At 46.8% G+C, this 14,996-nt stretch overlaps 1 protein-coding gene across 1 annotated transcript in view; it reads right to left on the bottom strand.

Annotated features, from left to right (window-relative positions):
- The window catches only part of LOC147663374 (hexokinase-2), a 194,893-nt gene that overhangs the window by 110,306 nt on the left and 69,591 nt on the right, over positions 1–14,996 (bottom strand). Inside the window, exon 4 of the mRNA XM_086950488.1 lies at positions 14,622–14,741. Within this exon, the coding sequence (XP_086806614.1) occupies positions 14,622–14,741 (120 nt within the window). The remainder of the gene's footprint in view (positions 1–14,621; positions 14,742–14,996) is intronic.

Raw genomic sequence — 14,996 nt, 5'->3', positions numbered from 1 at the left:
TATACTGATGTGAGTGAGATCCAAATGACAGAAAATCTCTTTTTAAGAAAAGCGATGTCGCTTCCACAAACTGTAGCTACTTTTAATGTTCCTGAAGATTTAGGGGCTGGCTATATCTCAGATCAGATCGCCGTGGCCCCGTTGTTGGGGTGGCTGAGAATATGGGCGCAGCAAGCTCTGAATTTAAATCAATTAATTATTCAAGATTGTTTGTCCTTAGATAAGGCCTTTGTTATTCCATGGATCCGTTATATCAAAACCCAAATGGATTCAATGGGTAGCCCTGACCTGTTCACGAACCCTAGGGCTTTAAGTAAAACGGCCATTAAAGCCGTAAAGTCCCAGTTCCTGAACAGGTTAAAGCTACAGAGGGAAGGAGAGGAATTGGCAAAACCTTCAGTGAGAAATTTTGTAATGCTAAGTATGGGGAGGGACATCCAGCCGTACTTGACTTCCATAAATAAGCCGTTCCATCTGTTTGAGCTATTAAGGTTTAAGCATAACATACTTCCATGGTTGCTATCTTTTCCTAAAGGTTTTGCTAAAAGTGGGACTTTGGGTCCTTGCCCATGTGACAATTATTCTGAGCAAAATATGCTCCATATGATCTTTTTTTGCAAGTTTTATGTACTGCATCGTAAGAAATTTATTGTGCCACTACTAAGGGGCTGTAATTTTGAGCAAGCTAGACAGGCTCTGACCTATCTACAAATGCTTGGGTCTGCAGTGGTTTGCTTTGGGGTGGCGAGTTACATTACATGGGCTATCAGATGTCGAAACAAATTACTGCCATCGTAATCCGCCCATGCCAGGCCCCTTCTTGCATGGATATTTTTCAGCACTGAAAATAGATACTGAAACGAGTATTTATACGAACTTTGGAATGTTCTGTGGGTGACAAACTGTTTTTTTAATTCTATTTATTTATTGTGGAGCCAATTGTATAGTATTGTTACATTGTAACGTACTTAGGGGGGCAAGTTGTTTGTATGTAATTATGTAATTATGATTAATTGCTGAATGAAATATTGTTCTGTGCTTTGATGGTTTTAAATCTTTTCAACGAAAAAAGCAATTTTTGGTTGTTTTTTTACTCTGGACAGTGCAGTTCAGTGGCGGGAAAAAAGGCCAGTGCTGGCTTTCTGTGAAGAGTTTCTGCGTATAAAAGATTGCCAGGAAACCATGTTCAGTTTTTATTGAAGGAGCATCAGGTTAAAGCGCGTTAGCATTTTCTTACAAAGTCCAGGCTTTCACAAGCTAAAGTCGATCGCTGTTCGACACCCTCTTTTAAATAGTACTGTAATGGTTGCGAACTTTTCTAGAGATGCACTTTTACGTTATATCCAGCGTACTTCAATATACCATACAATAGTTATGTCTTATTAAAGGTATAATATATTGTGCATATACTACATGGAAAGCAGTAACATGCTACAGGTTTGCAGTGCTTCACAGTAGGACAAGGGGTGTCAATCACTGCTGTCTGTACCTCCTGTGCATAGCCCATGTTTACTTTTTGCCTCTGAACCTATATATTTGCTTCTCTAAGCCAGTGCACGATTGAACGACATTTGTCTGCAGTGGTGACCGGAGCCTGCTTCAGTTTATATCAACTTCAAGCATTTCAAAGCCCCCTGGCCTTATAACACAGTGTGTTCCGGTTTCTTCAAAATATATGCAACGTCATGCATGGAACACTTTTATATCTAGGATTTTTAAAATTACTGCCTTTCTTTACCCGTTTATTATACCAGCCTTTCATGTAGTTTTATGTCCAAGCAAGTAAAAAAAAATTTTTTAAAAAAGGGAGAATTCTTGGATTCTATTCACCTTATGAAAACTAAACCAATAAAAAATAATCATGAACAAATCACTTAACTGTCTAAATCCTATCTAACTCAGTATTAAAACAAAGGAACAATTGCCATGGTACAAAAGAAGACTGAATTTTTACACAAATTCATTTTTTACTTACTGTGCGTTGAGCTTCCAATATAGGAAAAAGTAAACAAATGGTCTGTATTTATTTCTCAGAATGATGCAAGTATACTTACCAGCATTACTACTGCACACTCCCAGAATTCCATTCAGGTTACTTGTCTCACTACACCTAGAGCAAACCCCAATAATAATACAGTTATATCTGTGCAGGGTCTCCCTGCTGTGTGCACAAGTCTCGTGCATGGCCTTGTAAAGTTGTGCCCGGTTAGCTTTTGTGTAACTGGTTCCGTTTTCCCACAGTGGACTCCACAATCTCCAAGCCGCTGAAACTTCATACATCCCTTGCGGGTGTTATCCACATGATTTTTCTCCAGGTAAAATCTTGTCGCAGTCACACTGGCAAATGGCGCAAGATCCCTTGCGCACAGTTGGCCATTTTGGAGTTTGAGCAGGACAATGCAAACAAAGAATGGTAAAGCTATAGCATGCGTTTTTAAAGGCGAGACCCATTGGCTTTGCAAAACGTATCCATCCACTTGCCACATAAGTTCACTACACAAATCCACCCCACACAATTCCACAACAATTTAAATCCAACCCAACCCCACTCCAAACCAAAGCAGATGGGTAAAGGACATGGTCATTTACAACACCAATAGCTCTTTTTTCCCGTAGGTAAACTCTTTGTTCTCGTATGTCAAAAGAAAAAAAAAACATTGGTCAGTTCACGTCATTGTTTTTGAGCATTTTCGCTTTGATCACTATACATCAGTCAACAAAATGACAAGCTCAGGTTATTTCCCTTTGATGTGTGAAAACTGAAAAAGCATTTTGGACAAGGCCATTGCATTGTTTTTAGAAGATCCCATGTACAACACTGAAATAAATATTTTGAAACGTTGATGGCACTCCCTCTCAGTCCCTGCCTTTGCCTGAACTGGGCTGCATGGATCCTTTGCACCCACGGGCATAGCACCTAGGGTAAGATAGAGCATCCCCCAGGATCACATTTTATCTGTATACATCTTGGTTCAACTAGATACCTATACGTGTTGATAGGGGCCTCTTGGTTGATTATTTGGTATTCGCTCCATATATAAAATAAGCACATTGTTGGGAATTCAAGTAAGCAGGAGCCCCGTTGCTGCAAACATCAGTTTTATGTCAGGTAATGCTAGACATATGTTCTCAGCCTTTATTTTGGAGGGCAGTGTTATGGAAGCATGTTTCACATTGAATTCGACAATGACCGCTTTATGTACATATAGGGCTGCATAAAAAAAGATATCTTTTATATATCTATTTATCTTTTCTCTTATCTAACGTTTACCTATCTGTCTAGCTATCTATCTTTTAACCATCTGTTACCTATCCATTTCTCTTTTTTATATATTTTTCTTTTATCCATGAATGTTTCTATTTGTTATCTATCGAGCTATCTTGTATCTCTCTATCCTTTTAGGTTTCGCCTGGCGTCCACTGCGCAGGCGAAATCTTTTGAGCTTCAGTAGGGGGCTTTAACCCGTCTCTCTCTTCCATTGGCTAGCTCCATAAATGGAGGCTAGCCATTGGAAGAGATGGTTGTCAATCACTCTTTTCCCCCGTCACGATGCGATCCGTGGGCGTTTCTCGGTCTTTTTTTAAGTCCCGCCCCCCACACCCTCCCTCTCGCCGAGGAGTTACACCCCTCATTGTCTGCGTTTTCCATCCTCCCGCCGTCCTGAAACTTAAGTACAATTATCCATGACTTTGCATGTCGTCAGTCTGCTGAGAAAACTTGAATCAAAGATCAGCCCACATGTTTTTCTTTCCATGCACGTCTTGAGAGGCCGCTGGGCTCATCGGGCTGTATCTGCCGCTAGGGGCACGAAGTGCGACGTGGAAGGAAAAGAGAATCTTTTCGAAGAGCAGCAGCAGCGCTTGAGTACCGAGGCAGATTCGTGATCCGAGAAAGCACGCGGGTCAGAGTCTTCAAAGTAGCAGGGTAGTAAGAGAAGCCGGCACCGGGTAGGGCAAGAGGAGGTGGGCGCTGCATCTTTGAGCTCACATACAGGGCATCTAGGAAAAAGGTGAGAAGAGCGGTAGCTCAGCTATCCCGCCAGCTCACTGACAGCCAGAGAAAGGCAAGGGAGGGAGGCTGCAGCTTTGAGTTCCTTGACAGCTTGGGGAGGGGCCCGGAATCCTCGAGAACAGTGACCGGGCAGCCAGGAAAGTGCAGGGGTAGCTGCTGCAGTTCCGATCACACAGACAAACGCGGAAGGAGCGTGGGACAGACGAGAGGGGAAAGTGAATGCTGTCCCGGATAAATACAGAAAAAAATTAGGGTAGGAGAGAATTTAGCTTGGAACCCTGAGCACACTAACTGCAAGAACATGATGCCATCAAGGGACAAGAGGTAGTTCCACTAGTGAACACCCGAATGGTAAAAGCAAAGAAAGGGGTGGGTCTGCTTCTTAGGGTGAGTGAGACACTGCCAGCCAGCAAAGGTAGAAAAGGAGGCAGATCTGAACCCACTGAAATCAAGGGTAGAGGATTAGGAAGATCTGCTGCTGCGTTGAACACACTGACGGCTCAAGGAGCCTGAAGAGGAGGAAGCGCTAAGTATGCAGGTGGCGTCTAAGATCTCGTCCGAGTCCATAAACTGCATCTGACACTGCAGCTTCACTGAATGCCACTTAGCATTTGAATTTAAAAACATTTGTATAGCGCGCTTATACCACGCGGTTTCTTGGCGCTTTTTAGATTGCGAGGAGACAGCAGGAGCAGAGGGACTTAGCACCTATTCATTCATCGCAGCCAGTGGAGGCAGAGCACTGCACGCTCCAGGCGCTAGAATCCGGTGAGCATGGACGGGTTGCTGGTGGTCTGCTTGATTTCCCTGGCTATGTTCCTGGGGTGCTTCCTCCTTGGCCTCATACCTCTGGCCATCAAACTCTCCAAGGTAAGTGCATTTGTTCAACTTGTGCATAAGATGTTTGTAGACACCAGACTGTGGCCATTATTGAACATGTACGTTTATTTGTGCCGCTGACCTTGTTGTCTCGGCGCTATAAATGGGGTATTAGTGTTGGGGGAAGCGCCGCTGCTGTGAGTTTGGTTTCAAGCTGTGAAACTTCTCATCACCCTCCTCTGCTTTCTTGTTTACCTATCTGTTTCCTGTGTGATCACTGAGTGTTCTTTGGGACTGACTGTTCTTCTTTATTTATGATATATTCTATTGTGTCATGTAAAATATGCCTCAGAGTGGGGAGTAGGACTTTCAGTTCCTGGCAGCCGGGTGTACTGACAGGGAGCGCCCCGGGCGGCGGCCCCTCGAGCCCCATGTCACGCAGCGACGTCCTCCTGACCTTTGCCCCCTGACTGTGCGCCTTGCCCTGTACGTGCAGCTCGTGAGCCGGTGCACGCGCCGCTACGAGTCACCCCGTCAGCCAACCTTCATGTATTTTTTCTTGAGAACCATCTCGTGTTTCTTTCTCATCAGTCACCACTAGTCTTCAGACCTCCTCCCTTGACAGTGGTGTCACTATTTGCGGATTTTAGGATGGTACGAACTGAATCACAGATAAACAGTGTGTGTGTGTGTGTGTGGAGGGGGACTCTGTGTGTGTGTGGGGGGGGACTCTGTGTGTGTGTGTAGGGGGGGGACTCTGTGTGTGGAGGGGGGGGACTGTGTGTGGAGGGGGGGGGACTGTGTGTGGAGGGGGGGGACTCTGTGTGTGGAGGGGGGGGACTCTGTGTGTGGAGGGGGGGGACTCTGTGTGTGGAGGGGGGGGACTCTGTGTGTGGAGGGGGGGGACTCTGTGTGTGGAGGGGGGGGGACTCTGTGTGTGGAGGGGGGGGGACTCTGTGTGTGGAGGGGGGGGACTCTGTGTGTGGAGGGGGGGGACTCTGTGTGTGGAGGGGGGGGGACTCTGTGTGTGGAGGGGGGGGGACTCTGTGTGTGGAGGGGGGGGGACTCTGTGTGTGGAGGGGGGGGGACTCTGTGTGTGGAGGGGGGGGGACTCTGTGTGTGGAGGGGGGGGGACTCTGTGTGTGGAGGGGGGGGGACTCTGTGTGTGGAGGGGGGGGGACTCTGTGTGTGGAGGGGGGGGCTCTGTGTGTGGAGGGGGGGGACTCTGTGTGTGGAGGGGGGGACTCTGTGTGTGGAGGGGGGGACTCTGTGTGTGGAGGGGGGGACTCTGTGTGTGGAGGGGGGGACTCTGTGTGTGGAGGGGGGGACTCTGTGTGTGGAGGGGGGGACTCTGTGTGTGGAGGGGGGACTCTGTGTGTGGAGGGGGGGACTCTGTGTGTGGAGGGGGGGACTCTGTGTGTGGAGGGGGGGACTCTGTGTGTGGAGGGGGGGACTCTGTGTGTGGAGGGGGGACTGTGTGTATGTGGGGGGGGGCTGTGTGTGTGTGTGGGGGGGGACTGTGTGTGGGGGGGGGGACTGTGTGTGGGGGGGGACTGTGTGTGGGGGGGGACTGTGTGTGGGGGGGCTCTGTGTGTGTGGGGGGGCTCTGTGTGTGTGGGGGGGCTCTGTGTGTGGGGGGGGGGGCTCTGTGTGTGTGGGGGGGCTCTGTGTGGGGGGGGGCTCTGTGTGTGTGGGGGGGCTCTGTGTGGGGGGGCTCTGTGTGTGTGTGGGGGGGCTCTGTGTGTGTGGGGGGGCTCTGTGTGTGGGGGGGGCTCTGTGTGTGGGGGGGGCTCTGTGTGTGGGGGGGGCTCTGTGTGTGGGGGGGGCTCTGTGTGTGTGGGGGGGCTCTGTGTGTGGCTCTGTGTGTGTGTGGGTGCAAATGCAATAGGTCTTGCATTTGCGAGAGATTAAGCTATTGACATTGTAAATGACAATGCCATTTATTTATCTGTTTTCAAAACCAACACATAAATAAAAATGTTGTCTTTTACAATGCCAATAGCTCTAACTTTGGCAAAGGCAAGAACGTTGCATTGTAAATGTGTGTTTCAACATGCTGGCGAGCACCCACGCTGCTCGACAACATAGCTTCAAGACATTGGTAAAGCCAATAGTTCTGGCTAAACACTTAGGTCTAAAAAGCAAAACTTCTTGGCTATGCCAGTGCTTGTTTCTACTTGCCATAATACATAGACGTTAGGCCACTTGGTTAGTAAGCCTAATCTGCAGTATTTTTGGTGACGCAAGAGGCAGTCAAACAGGTCTTACAGGTTTCACATTGTGATGTATGAAAGAAACCACAGAATTGTGTGGGAACAAGCTGGTTACTCTAGCGGGCCATTATGTAAACGAAACCAGCTATGTCGTCACATGATCTACAGGAGACTTTTGTGGGAGATCGGCAGATTAGTTCAGTACACTTATTGAGCAATCTACACATAAAAGGAGACCTATAGATGCTAATATAGGATTAGCTCAAAGATTTACTTTTTTTGCCCACTTTCAGAAAAAGTTTTTCTGCCATTAGATGATGAGAATAAGGTTGATAGAACTTATAAAACAACTTCAAATTACTACAAGTCGGGTTGTCTAACGCTCTTTCCTGAAACTAAGTCCATAACCATCTTCTCCTGTACAGGAAACGAGAGGGGGGGTGGCTTTAATGTGAACCAAGCTTTCAGAAGGTTGGTTTGAGTTGGACTTTGATCAGAAGGAAATTACACAAGTGAGCCCTTGAGCCGAAGAAGTTAGCACTGCCTGCAATGGTCCAGCAGAACTGGAGAGGACATATGGACCCTTTCTTAGCAGATCTCAAGCTTCTAGTAATTCGGGCAGAAGGATTTAATCTTTCAAAGTGATGACCAGTCATGTGCAAATCTATGCTCCTGGCACGAGCTGAACCAAATTTTGCACTTTCGGCCAATACCAGTTGCTTCATACATTTTCTTTACACCCCTGCCATCCGTATCCAAAAATCTGAATTCATTTTTTTTGGCTTCCTGGCAGCATGATTTCTGTAATTCAGGCTGGATTTTTTTTTTACAGTGGCACGAGCCATCTTATCTCTCGAACAGTTTTTTTTTATAACATACTTTATTGATTTTCGGCATAATAAAAGAAAGCAAAACAAATACAAATAACACAGTCACGTTTACAGGCTCAGCAGCATAGCTGCGGCACAGATAGAAAAGATATACAACAGTACTTTATCAGTGTACCAGGGAAGAAATAACATTACACAGTCACAAGGGAACCCTCAGAGCTCCGTAAGGTGCATGTAAGAAAAGGCAGGGGATTAGGAATCAGCGGTCTTTACCGACCCATCGCTCAGGATGATCCCTTCAACTTACATGGGGACATTATGTCATACCCAGCAGCATTACCCCCTTCAAGGTGCCCATAACATTCATACTTATGGGGGCCCCACGTGCCTTGTATACCAACTTTTCCATGACGGCACAGTCGGCCTTACCCTCTCCCTCTCATGAAAGGGAGGGGCAGATTTGTCTCTCAAATAGCGGGTCAGATCACTTTTGGCTACCAGCCATGCCACAGCCAGGAGGGTGCGCATGGTGCTATGCCCCCCAGTTCGTCCATGATCCCCAGCAATATCACTTAATGGTTGGGCTCCAGCCGGAGTCCCAGCACCCACCCCATATAGTCATTGATCACCTCCAAGTATCTCCTCGCCACTTAGCAATCCCTCAATAGGTGGTATAGGGAACTGGAGGGAGTATCAACACAGGCACTCCAGTCCGGGGGCTCATCCCATGCGATAAGGTCCCATTCACCCTGACCCAAGACCACAGATCAGTGTAGAGGAGGGAAACCCAGCCTCTGTAACGTGGGCCAAATTGCATCTTCTCAAGCATAGCCCGAAGGATAGGCCAGTGTTTAGAGTTGAATGCTCACTCGAGGTCAACTAGGGCAGGATAGGCCGTTGCAAATATACTTCGTTTTAAACACGTAAGTATGGTGGCCATCTGGGAACCGTCAAAAGTCTATATTTCAACATAGATCAGCAGTCACATGGTAGCCGTTAGAGCTGGCATCCTTAGGGTGGTCTTCCCCCTGACTTTTTGCCTTTTACCTCCTGTTCTTTTTTGTGGGCCTCAGGACTCTGAGCACTTTACCAATGCAAGCCAGTGCTTAAGTGCATTTGCTTCGCCCCTAAACATGAGGACATTGGTGTATACTTGATTGGCATATTTGTTGTACCGCCAAGTCCCTTCTAAAGTAGTTTACCACATACCAGGGCCTGCACTACAAATGCTACTAGTGGGCCTGCAGCACTACTTGTGCCACCCACATAAGTAACCAGTTTCAAGCCTCCCACTGCACTTTGTGTGTGCAGGTTACTGCTACTTCGACTTGGCATTTAAAGCCACTTGCCAAGCCTTAAACTCAGCCCTAAGTAACCCTTAGGGCAAGGTGCTATGAGAGTGAAAGGTAGGACATGTGTGTTTAATCTTCACATGTCCTGGCAGTGACAAACACTCAAATTTGTTTTCCACTACTGTGAGGCCCATCCCTCTCATAGGCTAGCATTGGGAATTTCTTAATATACTTTTAAGCTGTAATTCCTGATCTGAGAGGAGTAGGTTTTTCATGTTTCTTATCTTTGGAATTATAATAATAAATCCTCATTACTGGTTAAGTTGTATATAACATTAATGATTTAGAAATGCCACTTTTAGAAAGTGAACATTGCTCTGCACGCTGTCTTCAATAAACATCTGGGGTAGCTGACTGCTACACTTTGTGCATTCCCTTTAGATAGCCACAACACAGCACAGATCTACACACATCTACATTCTGATGGCGTTGCTTGGGCAGAATGGTAGGAAGGGCCAATACTGCAACCGAATTGGCTATGTCCTATCCTCACCCTACAGATAGCCTGACAGATAGGACTAGGTTGAAAGGCATCATTGTGCACTTCAGAGAGCTAATTTGAAATCATCCCAACACCAAAGGTACTTTTGGGTATAAATACTGGGTCTCCGACCCCCTAAAAATCAGACACTACTGGACTTGTAACTAAGCACTGCCAGAAGGACTGCTGTGCGGCTTAAAGGACTCAAATGGACTGCTGCTCTGAAAGGCCTGCTTTCCTGTTTGTTGCCCTGCTGCTCTGATTTTGCTGAAGGAGAACTGGATTCTGCCTTCACTCCAAGTGACCTCTAAGGGCTTGTTGGCTGCCTCATGTTGCTTGAGAATCAAGGATATCACCTCTGCTGCTGTTCCTGGATCACTGGAAGTGGCTCAGATACTTGCAATAGGGATTCCGGCGCATCTCCCCTCTGCATGTAGTAGAACCGGCGCATCGACTCGGTTGAGGGAGTAAAATCACCTAGAACCAATGCTTTACCGCTTGAGATTGACGCATCAGACAGTGTATCACCGCCACTGCAGTTTGGAGAGATGGTTACTTTAGGTCTTGCTGTACCTTACCCTGACTAGAGAAGTGGTTCCTACATGGCCTGGGTGAATACCTCAGCCAACCAGGAATCCCATTTCTAACAGTAGCCTTCTCGGATATCTATTTTATTATTCAGGTAATAAGGACAGATTGGATTTTTCAGAGTGGGTTAAACACTAAATCTTGCAGGTCACACAAGAAATGCAAGCGAGCTGGTATCAATGGCTGAGGGTTTTCGGGCTCACTAATACATGCGAGTGGTGTGGCGTCTGTCGGGTCTTTGGCGTAGCAAATGGATTGTCTGTTTGGCAGTGGCCTGGTAGCTTTGGGGCACTCCCAGCAAGTGCATGAGCTGCAAGTGCATGAGCTGCATAGAGAACAAGTAAATTAAAAATTATGCAGCACTGTCACATGAGGGTGATTATTTTCCCATTCATCCCATATGTGGGACTGTTTAGTTTAGTTTAGTTTAAAGGAGTTTGTAAAGCGCCTGGTGACGCCTCCCGGCGTGTCCCCGCGCTGTGGAGAGAGCAGATTAAAAGGAGAGAGAGAACCCAATCACAAAGTAAAGAGGCAAGTTTTCAACTTCTTTCTAAAAGAGGCCTCATTATTCTCTAGCCTAGTATCCAGGGGCAGGAGGTTCCAGTGCCTAGCCGCTAAAGTGCGGAAAGATCTGCCTCCCATTCTGGCTTTTTTGGGGTGGGCAGTTCTGAGCAGACCTATTCCTTTGGATCTGAGGGATCTGTTGGGTTCATACAAGGATGCCAGATCCGACATATAGGCCGGTGCTCTGTGATGGATTATCCTATGGCACCATAGCAGAGCTTTAAAAACAATCCTCTTACTAATAGGTAGCCAATGGAGGGCTGCCAGAGAGGGTCGTGAAGGGGCTCTACGGGGAAGCCTTAACACCAGGCGTGCTGCAGAGTTTTGTAGAACCTGTAATTTCTTGATGTTTTTCTCCGATGTACCCAGGAGCAGTACATTCCCGTAATCAATTCGGGAAGTTATTAATGCCTGCGTCATGGTACGTCTGGAGTTAAGAGGCAGCAGGTCAAGGGTGCGATTGAGCGTTTATCACTCCAAAGCATTTGCCTACAGTTTTCTTTATGTGGCTATCAAAGGATAGCTTGTTGTCAACCCAGACGCCTAGATTCTTCGCCTCACGGTTAGGAGGGGGCAGAGGACCCAAGCAACTGGGCCACCATTCCGCTGTCCATTTGGCCTCATTGCCTCCAATAATGAGGACCTCCGTTTTTGTTCCGTTCAGTTTTAAACAATGCTCTGTCATCCAAGTGGCCAGCTTACTCATACAGGCATTAAAGTTATCAGCTTCCATGGAAGGGGCTTGAGTCAGAGATATAAGAAGTTGCGTATCGTCGGCGTAAGAGACAAGCTCCACGCCGAACGATTGCACCACCTCTGCCAGGGGGGCCATGTATAGATTAAACAGGGTGGGACTCAGGGCCGAGCCCGGAGGTACCCCCTGTTCAAGCAACACCCTGTCTGAGAGGGAAGTCCCTCTTTGGACTTGAAAGCTCCTATTGATCAGAAAGGCTTTCAACCATCCCAGTGCCTTATTGGTGACTCCGGCTTTGTTTAAACACTGTAGCAAGATGGAGTGTGCTACAGTGTCAAACGCGGCACTGAGATCGAGCATGATGAGGGCCATGGTCTTGCCCTCGTCTGCTCCCTCTCGTAAGGTTTCAGTGGCCCTCAGGAGAGCTGTCTCCGTGGAGAAATTAGATCTGAAACCCGACTGGGATTTATGGAAGACATTATAGCCCTCAAGGTGTTCCATGAGTTGACTGTTAGCAATTTTCTCGGCTAGCTTAGCCACATAAGGTAGCAAGGATATTGGCCGGAGGTTATCCATTATGTCTTGGCTGATGTTCGGCTTTTTTTTGATCGGTAACACTACTGCCCGTTTCCAATCCGCCGGCAAACAAGCAGTGGAGAAGGAGATCTGGAGTAAGTGTCTGAAGTGAGGTTCTAATGCCGGGAAAGCTTCAGCTAAGATTTTAGGAGGCGCCGGGTCTCGAGGAGATCCCGATTTGATTTTGTTGCACAATTTAGACAGGACTTCGTAAGGGGGAACTTCAAAAGATTTTAGGCACTCAGGTGTATTTATGCGATTGTCATTTTCAGTAAAGTCCGTGGCCGACTCTACATGATTGGAGAAGCTTGTATAGATTTTATTAATTTTGCCTGAAAAGTATTGTGCAATTTTATTACAAGATTCCACAGAATCATTTTGGGCGGAAGGAGTCACATCCACTATAGATATTTCTTTATAGATCTGAAATAGTTCCCTAGAGGAGTTGCCTGCTTCCATGATGCGGGTGTGATAGTGCTCTGCCTTGGCCAGACGTACTGATTTGTAGTATTCTCTTTGTGCTGCTTTATACTGCATTTTAGTTTCTGCACAGAAGTTCTGGCGCCAAGCTCTCTCAAGTTTTTTACATGCCGTCTTCATGGTCTGCAGTTCTTGGCTAAACCAGGGAGCAGCTTTTTTAGATCTCCTGGCATTGGTCAGGGTGCGACTGGGGGCAGTAATGTCAAGGGCCTTAGTGACGATATTATTTAAGTTCTTGTTAGCTGCCTCACAATCGTCCCCTTTAGGAGGGCCTTCGTCCTGGGCAATTTGAATGAAAGATTCTATTGAGAAGTTCTTCCATTTTCTGCGTTTATATCGCAGAGATTGATGTCGGAAATGCTCGATTCTGTCAAGTTGAACCGTGATGGGGATGATATGATGATCCGACCAGGGTATGGGTATAGGATCTGAGGTGTAAACTCCCTGCCAGTTTCCAAAGATGGGGTCTAGTAAATGCCCTAATTGATGTGATGGTTCTTTATTTTTTATTTCGAGCTGAACCGAAAGAAGTTCCGTTCGAATATCAGTAGCGTCCTTGTCTAAGGGATCTTCAAAATGAGCATTGAGATCTCCTAGCACTAATAGTCTGGATTTCCTTAGTGCTAAATGAGTTATAGCTTCCATTAGGGTAGAAGTGAAGTCATACAGTCTACCAGGTGGTCGATATATCAAGATGCCTGATATGGAGTGGTTGGGACCGGTGTTGATTGTGAAGGATCCAGCTTCACTATGATCAACCTGTATGTGCGATAGGGAACAGACTAGAGGGGCTTTCGTAGCTATGGCAATGCCGCCTCCTCTACCGTCTTTCCTATCCAATCTAGAGAGGGAGTAGCCGTGGGGCATGGCCTGGATAATGTCCGGGTCTGAGTAATCATCTAGCCAGGTTTCCGTCAGGAAAAGAATGTTAAGGTTTTGGTCCTCAAGTAGATGGAAAATTTCTAGGGCGTGCTTGCGTAGAGATCTACAATTAAGTAAAGCTGCTTTGATGGTAAGACCCGTGCTAGTGGCTGGGACTTGAATGATGGGTTCAAAGCAGCACCTCACACATTTATTTAGCGACTGGGCAAGCATGGAGTGTTTACAAGCTGCAAGCGTGTCAGGTTGTAGTGCAAGCAAAGCATGTCTGCCATACCTTATGGTAGTTTGAGTCGAAGAGCAAGGGTCTGTGGCCCCGCGCCCCGTCCGGCCGCGGACGGGCGCAGACGGGCTGGACTTTGGCTCGACTTCGGCACGCTTCCGGCGCGGTCGCTGCCCCAAGCACATTTATGCTGGAGGGAGGGGTCGTTAGAGCGCTGACCTCTGCTCCCTGAGCCCGGATGTGCAAGGCTCCTCCTCGCCCTCCGCATCAAACGCCCATGATTGGACGCGGCGGACCGGGGCGGGAGTGGGAGAGAAACTAAGCAGCTAAGGTAAATGCAATGATTCACAGCGATTATGTCCGATTAACCCACACTGAACGTTTTTAAAAAGATAGCCTCAATTGCTACATTAAAAACTTTCGCTATTACAACAGCGCGAGCAGTGCAGAAAAGCGGTTGTGAGCGCTAAGTGAATGGAGGCTGCCTCTGCCACCGGCAACACTCTTCTCCACTGTAACATGCATAACATGAAAAAGGGGCACCACTTACTATGGGATCAAATATGATTGCTTGATCAATGAAATATGGATGAAGTACAAAAACTCAATGTCATAATTGGCAGTACAATCAAACAACGGCTGACAACATGTGAAAAAAGCACACGCCCTACCCCCCCCCTCCTCCCGCGATGCCTGGGGCAGAGCTAGCCTTTTGCCCATCTTTCCAGCTCCAGCACCATCAAAGTAAACCAGATAAACACCTTCACAAACCCAACACTAAAATAAAAAATTTCAAGATAAAATATTTCCATTAGAAAAAAAGTTGCTATGGAAGCGTGGGGGAGCGACTTCTTGTAGCACAGTTTCCACTGAATGTCAGTGCTCAACAATAAAGGCCCTCATTCCTTACCTCGTCCAGTTTGGTCTGATGACATGGAAACGAGAAGGTGAATCCAAGGGGAAGTGTTTTTTCTTTAATGTGCAATTCTTCCATGAAGTTACCCAAGCAATCAGTAATGTGGTCAAAGAGCTATGAACAAAAAACAGATTTGATTAAATATACCTTCAGAGCACAATCAGTATTCTGAAGTGTCTTTCAATAGCTAGCATGCTATTCTAACTTTTGGAGTGTGTGAAAATACTGACAAGCATCATAACAACTAACATTTGAAGAAGTTTGGAACAAGCCTTGCCAAAGCCACAACATCTCTCCTTTGCTACCAGGCATAGACCTATTCGGTTTGTCAATTCTCCCACCCTATTAATGGCTGCTGAGCATGCTTGC

Source organism: Lissotriton vulgaris, unplaced genomic scaffold, assembly GCF_964263255.1.
Source record: "Lissotriton vulgaris unplaced genomic scaffold, aLisVul1.2 SCAFFOLD_1239, whole genome shotgun sequence".
NCBI lineage: Eukaryota > Metazoa > Chordata > Amphibia > Caudata > Salamandridae > Lissotriton > Lissotriton vulgaris.
Note: the sequence above shows the minus strand (reverse complement) of the source record. Positions and strands in the feature narration are given on the sequence as shown.